This window comes from Anomaloglossus baeobatrachus, chromosome 5 (genome assembly GCF_048569485.1).
Source record: "Anomaloglossus baeobatrachus isolate aAnoBae1 chromosome 5, aAnoBae1.hap1, whole genome shotgun sequence".
In the NCBI taxonomy this organism is placed as follows: Eukaryota; Metazoa; Chordata; class Amphibia; order Anura; family Aromobatidae; genus Anomaloglossus; species Anomaloglossus baeobatrachus.
This window is the reverse complement of record NC_134357.1, coordinates 521,572,813-521,582,976: the sequence shown is the minus strand read 5'-3', so window position 1 is coordinate 521,582,976 and position 10,164 is coordinate 521,572,813. Positions and strand designations below refer to the sequence as shown.

At 41.9% G+C, this 10,164-nt stretch overlaps 1 protein-coding gene across 1 annotated transcript; it reads right to left on the bottom strand.

Annotated features, from left to right (window-relative positions):
• Positions 1 to 277: 277 nt before the first annotated feature.
• Positions 278 to 3,090, bottom strand: LOC142312048 (uncharacterized). The gene is made up of 3 exons (XM_075350923.1): positions 2,898 to 3,090; positions 2,049 to 2,199; positions 278 to 1,949 (listed from the first exon to the last, which is right to left on the bottom strand). Exons 1-3 carry the CDS (start codon positions 3,082 to 3,084, stop codon positions 776 to 778), a joined length of 1,512 nt encoding a protein of 503 aa, XP_075207038.1. The 5' UTR covers positions 3,085 to 3,090; the 3' UTR covers positions 278 to 775.
• Between the last annotated feature and the right edge of the window lie 7,074 nt (positions 3,091 to 10,164).

Here is a 10,164-nt window from a genome sequence, read left to right as displayed (position 1 = left end):
ATAGGAACTTGGTTAAATTTTCTCAACATCTAAGAGCTTAAATCGAACTAGTATTAAAGGGCAAATGCGTTAATCATAAACTGACATTTCTGTTAGCAACATGGTTTTCTGAATGTTGTATGTATGTGTATGTACATTTCTGTGTTACTATCATGTTTTAGGAAACTTATTTTAAACTTACAACATTAATAATGTTAATCGTCTATTGAAAAAATGCAATATTATTAATAAATATCAATAATAAACATGTTTCTTTTCTTCAAAAACAGAATCTTTTATTAAGAATAAGCATATTAATCCATAAAGTAAGGATGTTATTTTTTCACATCCACATTAAAAATGTACATATTGTTCATCTTGTGTTAAATTTTTCTAAATGTAAATTTTGATGGTATTCTTCATAACATACAAAATATACTTTACATACAAGAGTAATTGTAAAGAAAATGTGTGCATTGCTTACAATGTTGAAAAATGTCGGCCAATTAAGTTGCTATCATGTTGGACATTGACATAGACCAAAAAATTGTAAACTGTGTTTTCAGAATATTAGAACTAATCTAACCATCAAATTGGTTGGGTAAAAATGTGTTCATAAAATTACAAAAATAAAGGCCATAAAACATATATGTGATCCGTCACTAAGTATAATCACACATGTTTTTTAAATCTTTTCAACTCTGAGTTTGCACATTTTTGGAAATCCCTCTTTTTTAACATTTTGACACATTCATCAGATTTGTTGTTTGATTGTTAAGATTAACAAAAATGTGCATCACAAGTCAACAAGATCTTCTAGTGAAGTAACCTGAGTGTTGCTGAGTATGTTGTTTTGTGTGGCCTCAGAAATGGTATTTTCAGGAATGGAAGCAGTTGTTTGCTGAACAACATTCCTATTACTAGCTACAGTAGTGTGTGGAACAGTCTGTTGCATGCTGGTTTGTCCCAACACATTGCCTGTGGTTGAGTACACCTGTGGATCTACATGGGTAATTGGGTATTGTGTGTGTGTATGTTGTTGACCTTGAGGATAGTTGACTGATGTTTGTAAGTGTGGTGTAGGTAACATAGTTGAGATTGGATAATGAGGCATCATGAATGATTGTGGGTATGTTGAACCTGGAAACAAATTAGGTAAACCACCAATATTTGTGGGTTGAGTAAAGTAACTAGTAGTTTGAGTTGGTTGTAAATTCATATAGTTCATGGGTTGCTGTGAGGTAGCACTTTGTACAGTGCTTAAGGCACCAGTATTGGTTGCAACATACCCTTGTCTAATTGGTGTTGGGACTAACGTACTTGAAGCAATTGAAGGTTGTCCAGATTGTTGTAATAGTGGATTATTGACTATTACAGTTGCCATTGTTGTTTGTGTTGAAATTGTATTTTGATTGTCTGTTGTGTTTGGGACTGTATGTTGTTGCATAATGGTACGCCAATTTTCTATGGCCTCATACACTCTCACTGGTTCCTGTTCTGCCTGACTAGCTGACAGTAGGGTAAGCATAGCAGCTCTTACACGTTCCTGCCTATCTGAAGGAATTTTGGTTAAGCTAGTAGATAAAGACCGACAAAAACGCTCGGCATCTGTTTCTGGAATTAAAGTGTTCATTATGTGAATAATGCGTGTGTCAATTATTTCCGGTAAGGATCTCATTTCCTCAGGTCTGCGGATTCTTCTTGCACGTAGAGGTTGTGGTGCAAAACGTGGAAGTACATTTGTTTGTGTTGATTGTGTAGCTGGTGTGGTTGTTTGTTGCGTTGATGAGCCTTGGGTGTTGGTTTGTGCACTCTCTGTCCCACCCTCATGTGATTCATTTGCTGCATCTTGTTGAGTCTCAGGAATTTCAATGTCTTCTCTGGCAGGTTCTTGTTCTGATGCTGAGGTGGCTGTAGCAGAGGGACCTGCTGTTGGTTCATCATCTGATTCGTCAAGATTATCCTCCGTTCTATAAGAAATGAAAAAACATATTACAATCTTAACATTTATCTTTGTCCAATTATCTTCAGGGGTTTTTTTTTTTTTTAAAAAAATAAAAAAAACTTACTGTGTAACTTCTAAGATGGGTGCTAGGAAGCTTATTTGTTCATAATAAATATATCTGCGTTTGCGGCCTTGGCTGGATGAGGATGGTATAGGGTTGTACTCCCTTCGGTACTGATCACGGGCTGAACGCCAACGCCTTTTTACCAAGTCAACTGTGGAAAATAAAATAATATGTCACTTGCAACATTCTCCATAAATCTGCACACATTAATTTAAATAATGTTTGCGAAATGTAATATACAATTTAACACAATTATGTTGGTCAAATACTTTGGATTAAATATAATTTATTTAGATATTCTTCATTCAAAAACATGTTTAGACATTCACACATAACCAAATAATATTTCTGAATAATTATATTTTAAGTAATTGTCATCTATATTTAAATTATAATTTGGTGTTTTTGCAATGACATTTGGCTATCAATTACTAGAAATATTATTTGATACATGTAGGTAATGATATTGACATGTCATTTTAAACAATTTTATTTTAAAAAAAAAAAAAAACAAGATTTTCAATTGTGATACTAAATTTAGACTAATACAACAGGGAATTTAAAAACACATGACAGTTTAATCAGTTAATTTAGTAAATTCATGAAGAATTCCAAGTCAGATTACAAATTTAAGTATACTTTGATTTTTGACACTTATGAAAGTTTGGTGATACTATGAAAAAATTGTACAGGAACTCAATATATTGAGTAGTACATATACCAATTCTTCTCATAGGATTTTACACTAAAAGACAACATAACTATGCCAAAACAATCACAGTTTGAAAGTATGAAAAAATCCAAATATAGATATTAAATAAATAACTATAAAAAAATACAACAACTTACCATATTTAGCACGCTTTGCAGGAGAACATCTAGACCATGCATTATTGGGGTACACTTCCTCAGCTACTTGATTCCAATGGCGCTCAACTGTCAGTCGGTCATGGTAACCATCTACACGTGTATCCCATAATGGTGGGTGAGTCTCGACAGCTGTTATAAGTTTCTCCGTGTCCACCCGTGGTGCCATTATTATATTTCGAAGACGAAAGTTTGCTCAAAATAGATCTTGCAATACACAGAACTACAACTTCTTGCTTGCTCACTCCTTCTGCAAATGCACAGTTAGTTTTGTGCAAAAAAATATGTTAGCTACGCCACCTGAAAGTATTTCAGAGTGTAACAAACTTTCTAATTAAAACACGGACACGGACCACACGGATAGCATACGGAGGCCATCCGTATCACGTACGTGTAAACACGGACCCATAGGATTTAATGGATCCGTGAGGACGTGATGCCGGTGGAAAACGGACATGTCAGCGCTTTTTCGACACGCTCAAACGTACGCACGGAACGGACACACGCTCCGTGCGCAAACACTGACGTGAGGCTTTTTAGATTAAAAATAGTATGTCAACATCAGCACGTGTCTCCGGTACGTGCAAAAAATGCCAAAAACGTACCGGAGGCACGGATGTGTGGCGCAGGCCTGAAGAAGGACATGTATAAAAATGATCATGTGATCAAAATACTCATTTGCCTAATAAGTCTGCACACAGTGTAATAATGTGGAGTTTTTTTAAAAATTCATATGCCAATATTAAGCAAAACCCCCAAAATGTTCTGATTTTGTCTGGGATTGTGATGGATACACATACACAACATGATCTGACATCAATAGCGTAGCTACCGCAAAAGCAGATGGAAAAGCAGAAGGGGTGGTCGTCCCGGGCCTCGCAATCATAGTGACCCGCCCAGAGGCACTGCCACTGATAACTGTATTAGCATATGCAGCATGCCAATATAGTTAATTTGTGCGCTAGAGAGACAGTATCTCCCTGCACTGTCGCTTTCTGTTCTGTGTAAATGAAAATCCACCGCACTTATTGAAAGCACACAATTGATTTTTATGTATCATTGCACGATATTTATTTTCCTCTTTTTCAACAGCAACTCTATGACTAAGGCGGGCTTTGCACACTACGACATCGCAGGTGCGATGTCGGTGGGGTCAAATCGAAAGTGACGCACATCCGGCGTCACTTGCGATGTCGTAGTGTGTAAATCCTAGATGATACGATGAACGAGCGCAAAATCGTCGTCATCGTATCATCGCTGCAGCCTCCGACATTTCCATAATGCCGGGGGAGCGACAGGTACGATGTAGTTCCTCGTTCCTGCGGCCGCACACATCGCTGTGTGTGAAGCCGCAGGAGCGAGGAACTTCACCTTACCTGCCTCCCGGCTGCAATGAGAAGGACGGAGGTGGGCGGGATGTTTACATCCTGCTCATCTCCGCCCCTCCACTTCAATTGGCCGCCTGCCGTGTGACGTCACTGTGACGCCGCACGACCCGCCCCCTAAGGAAGGAGGCGGGTCGCCGGCCAGAGGGACGTCGCACGGCAGGTATGTGCGTGTAAAGCTGCCGTAGCGATAATAATCGCTACGGCAGCTTTCACTAGATATCGAACGTGCGACGGGGGCGGGACTATCGCTGCAGCATCGGTAACACATTGTTACCGATGTTGCAACGTGCAAAGCCCGCCTAAGACCCAGGAGGGTCAAAATGTTACAATATTTTAGTCACTTCAAGAAAATTATTTTTTCTGTACCTTTGAGTGCTTTTAATAAACTGTTCTACATTATAAATCATTGATTAAGTGCGGTGGATTTTCATTTAGATTTGTTGGGGACACACTCCTATACCTCCAGCACCTTCCATTAAACTGAGTGAAGACCGTATATTTATTTAGCTTTCTGTTCTGTGGCCCAGAGGGCTCTTTAAGCCTGCAGTCTACAGAACAGCTATGTTACGGTTGCTGTGGCTCTGGAGACTATGTCCGGATTTCTTGCTACTGCACATGTGCAAGCGCTGGAGACTAAGTCCTATCTTGGAGCCATTGCACATGTGCGGGTGACATCATCGCTGACACGAGGTCACATGTCTCTGACACCTTCTAAGCTGATTGGCCACTGGTCATGTGCTTGTGACACGTGGTCACATGTCTCTGACACCTTCTATGCCGATTGGTCGCTGGTCATGTGATTGTGACGCTTTGCTCGGTGATAGGCCAGCGTGACGTCATTGCTGTCATTCTGGCAGCGGATTGGCTCTGGTGTCCTCCATCTTGGATGAGGCACAGAGTCTATATAAGACCCTGACGCACGCCGCCCGGCGCTCAGTCCTCTTGGTTCATGCATGAGGGTAGACGCCCTGTGCACGTCCCTCTAGGCATCTCTCTGTCTATGTTAGGTGAGCGCTACCGGCAGGGTAGCGATCTTATACCTTACAGCTTCGGCTGCAGTCCGTATCCTTACCTCTTAGTGGAGCGGACATAGGCAGGTGCCTGAGGCACATGGTCCGGCTGGGCCTTGTGATTCTACTCGTAGGTGGACGTTGCCGCTAGGGTAATGTTCCTTATACTGCGTCTGGCAGTTGTTCGTATCCTCGCACACTAGGGGAGCGAACAGAGGTAGGAGCTTTGTGCGGCTTATGCTGCTGTCCGTCTCTTTTGCACCACTAGAAGAGCGGACCTAGGCAGGTGCCATATCTAGTGGTTCGTGTCCTCGCACACTAGTGGAGCGAACGCAGGTAGGAGTTTTGTGCGGCTTATGCTGCTGTCCGTCTCCTGGCACCACTAGAGGAACGGACCTAGGTAGGTGCCATTTCACACTCACTGCTTTTGTCTCTGTGATCTTTAACAGACCCTCCACACACCCTCCAAGTAAGGGAGGCATTGCTTTATTTTCTAATTATATTCCTCTGTGAGTTTAACAGAGGTATTGCACTCTGCACTTGTGCTATTATTTTTTACAGTGGCACATTTATATACCCCTTATCCTCTGCCATAGTCTGCAGCAGAGTCTTTGCACGGTGGACCCTGACTGTCTGACATTCCTTTAGGTTTTATTATCAGACAGCCCCCCATAACAAGCTGGATGATTGACGTCTTGTTGTGTTTGTTGAATCTCAGAGTGGTGTCCCGGGACTCTCAAGTTCTGTGTGTGAGATGATAACGTGAAGATCCACCCATGCTGGATGCTGGATTAGGTGAGTATATGATGTTTTTATTCTAACTTTTTTTTTAATGCAGAACAGGGAACATATGTATTAGGATGGAGATATAGAGTATGTATATATACACAGTATATCAGGATGGTCTCAGGATGGAAACATATATACCAGGACGGAGCCCAGGATAAGGACATACAGTGACAAGCAAAAGAGTAGCAAAATTTTGAACTTTTGGCTTTCAGGCTCCAGCTCTCCCATCCACTACAGCTTTGAGCGCGAGTCTATCTTCATTTTATAGGCAATCATCTTGGCTATCTCGTACATAAATTTGACTTGCAGCTGTTTAGCATAAGATTTAGTTTTGCATATTTTTGTCATGTCACTGCTTTTTCTATTTTGATCCTAAAAATCAAAAAAATTATTTTTATTATTTTGTAAATATTTTGTAAATCTCTGTTGGTTTTCAACACTGTCTGAATCCTTCTCTGCATGCTCTCACTCAGATTCAAGAAAGCCATGACCGAAATCTGATCCCGGGTCTTTTCTACACAGTCCTAGTGTTGGTGCACACTGTTCGACTAACGGGTAAGTATACAGCTTTTTCTTCAACTCTACCCACAAATGTTCGATTGGGTTGAGGTCTGGGCACTGTGGGGCCAATCCTGCATCTCTACTTCATTGTCATTGAACCATTTCTTTGCCAATCTCAGTGTATGCTTCGGATAATTGCCCTGCTGTAACACTATGTTGTCCTTTACATACCCATAGTACTTGTGTGTAAGAAGTAACTCGTCGTAAAGGATTCTTACATATAGATAAATATTGAAACCACCATGATCCTGGTCAAGTATTCAACAGCTTCAGCTGTGAAACAACAACATCTTAAGACTTTTTAGACTGAACTTGACAGTTCCTTCAAGTTCTTCATCGGTTAGCCTCCTTTTCCTTAATTTCTTCCAGACCTATTTGCACCCATCAGACCCTAGTATATTGACGTTTGTCTCATTGCTTTAAATCACCCGTTTCCAATCTTTCACTATCCATTTTCTGAACTTCTTCCGAGCCAAAGCTTCTCATTAAGATATTGAAGTCGAGGTTTTTTTTCACCTTTTTTCAGGTCATCATGCCAGATTTGCACGGTACTTGCCTGGAAGGCAATAGTACGAAGCCACCTCCACTGTCATGTTTATCACACCAGAACTGATAAACCTTATGATGAGCAGACTTGTTGACTCCAATATTTTTCTTGAACATCCACCTATTAGCTTTTCAATGGATGGATGGGTTTCATTTCGTATTCTTACAACTCTCATGGCACTCACATGATGTAGTTTGGCAGTTTTCTTAGCCAAGAGACCACTATCGTCTCTGGTTAATGTGTGACGCCCCTGGACTAGTCCAGGGTGTCACAGGGAACTGCACTACTCTCTATCCTTGGTGCAGGGCCCACCCTCATTGGTTTCGGGGTCCGCAACAGTGATTCTGTACCAACAGCACAAATCCTAGTCACCCAAACACCCAAACACTACACTTGTCAGGCACACTGGGGGTGTGGTTCCAGCTGGGAAAGGAACCGCCCACCTATGAGTCAGACAGGCTGGTGGGAGGAGTTAGCTAGACAGTTGGTAGTAACGGTCAAAGAGAGAGTACCTGGGGAGTAAGAGCTCCCTGAGGAGAGTCTGGCTGGGTCGCAGACGGTGGCCTGAGCCTGAGGAGACTGAGACCCAGTTGCATGGAACTGGAGGACAGGGCTGGACGGGTCAAGAGGACAGTCAGCCATCGGATCCACAGTAACCGGTCTGGGGGCCGAGCACACAGCGGGGGACAGGCCCCTAAGTCGGGAGGTAGCTTCACGCAATCCGGCAATTAGCCTGCAGTGGGTAGTAGCTTTATGTGTTATCTGCAATGGCTCAGAGATTAGCGGCATCAGCACAACGGAGGGATAGGATTTCCCACACAGAGCAGTCCACAGAAATCCCACGTGCCAGCTGCTAAGAGCAGGTCCCCAGTAAAAAAAGAGGGACAGGACCCGGAGGTTTCAAGCCAACGCGGCCAGGGACACACAGAGTACACAGTGTATGGAGGAAAGCTCCAGTCCACCACAGAATCACTAAAATGGACCAACGGACATGCTGTCACTGAGGGCAACGATACCCAGTGACTTGGTTTACCTCAGAGTCTGTGTCCACTGAATGCGTCATCACACCTGAGTGAGTACCCTGCCAGCTCTATATCAATATAGACTGTTCCTACCTTTTCTCTACCCTGAGTCCCGGGGCCTCTCTACCTGTGGAGGGAACATCCATCACGGTTGCCCCAACACCATCAGCCCCGGCACTCCCATACGGCAGCGGCAGTACTCCTCACTACCGCGCACCGCAGGTGGTGTAACGAACATTCTCCCCTGTAAATAATCCCCCTTTTCATCAAAGTGTCTGCCGAGCAGTCCGACTGCTGCTAGGGCGTCACAAATGCGTTTTCTCTTTTCTTGGGAAATCTTCTTCATGGATGCTTTTCAATTCGAAGCAGTGACCTTTTGCATAGAATCAACCTAATAACACACTGAGCTGTTAGGGAATATGAGAACAAGTTGTTGACGCCATGCTGCATTTGCAGGGTCCCTAAACAGCAGAAATCCACCACAAGTGACCCCATATTGGAAACTAGATGCATCAAGGATTTTATTCAGGGGTATGGTGAGCATTTTGAACCCAAAGGTACTTGACAGGAGCTTGATAACATTAGGTGGTCATATTGAATTTTTGTTTTCCACAAAAATGTTGCTTTATGATCTAATTTCAGACTTTGAAAGAGGTACAATGTTATTTTTGCCCAAATGTTGTAATTTGACTATAGATAATAGGAGAAAATGGACCCCATAATTTGTTACGTAATGTTTCCCAAACACAGTGATACCCAATACATGGTCAAAAACGAATGTTTGGGCACATGGCAGCGCTCGGAAATCGAACAGCATTATTTGATTTTTGGAATGCAAATCTGGACGGGTTGCTTTTGCAGAACCCCTGAGGTACCGAAAATGTAAAAACACTTACATGGGACCCCATTTGGCAAACTAAACCCTATAATGAATTAATCTATTGGTGTGCTATTTTTAACGTACAAATTACAAAGAATTGTAATAGATTGATCTATGAAAATGTAAAATTGTAGAGGTTTTTTTTGTTTTTTTGTTATGCAATTTTTATCGAACGTGGCAGTACCACATATGTGGTTGTACATTACTATTTGAGTACATGTCAGGGACGGCATGGAAAGGAGCATGACTTGGTATTTAGAACACAGATTCAGGCCTCCATTAGCTGAGCCCCTGAGGTGCCAGATCAGCAGAAACCCCCACCAGTGACCCTATATTGGAAACGTCACTGCGTAAGGAATTCATCTAGGGTGTAGTAATTATTTGGAACCCACAGGTGCCTCACAGAATTTTATAAAATTGGGATGTGGAAATATAACATTTTAGTAGTAAATATATTTTTTATTAACTTTTTTTATTAACTGCAAATACATAACAAATGTTAAAAGGTGAAAGTGGACCCCACAATTTATTTAGCAATTTCTCCTGAACGCGATGATGTCATCAGTAGCCACTGTTTGGCCCACGGCAGCCTGAGCAGGAAGGGCTTTCAGAGAACAGATTTTGCTACAACAGTTTCCTGGGGAAAAACACCAAAAGTGACCCCATTGTGTAGAAATTGCACCTCTCAATTTTTTTATGGCTGCAGTGACAATTTTGTAGCATCCATGCCACATGATTTTTCTGAAGAATTACTGTACAAATAAGTCAGTTTAGTGCCCATACATCATTGTGCCCCCAAATATTGTAGTACCCCCATGCATTGTGCCCAGTTTCTGCTTATGGAGACACGCACCCTGTAAATTGTTAAAGTGCGCTCTACCCAATAATAATGAAACAATAATGCCACACATGTGGCCAGATACTGCGTTTTAGGCGCATGGTGGCGAAGAAAGAGGGGGCATTTGGATTTGGGAGCGCAGATTTAACAGTTTTATTTCGGTGGTGACAGTCATATCGCTTTTCCAAAGTCTTTTATCTACTAGTAATGTGGG

Excerpts from the sequence above, each read along its gene's own strand:
- LOC142312048 (XM_075350923.1), bottom strand. The coding sequence starts at position 3,084 with ATGGCACCACGGGTGGACACGGAGAAACTTATAACAGCTGTCGAGACT. Across the intron at positions 2,200-2,897 it reads TGCAAAGCGTGCTAAATATG|TTGACTTGGTAAAAAGGCGT; the intron begins GTAAGTTGTTGT and ends TATTTTCCACAG. Across the intron at positions 1,950-2,048 it reads CCCATCTTAGAAGTTACACA|AACGGAGGATAATCTTGACG; the intron begins GTAAGTTTTTTT and ends CATTTCTTATAG.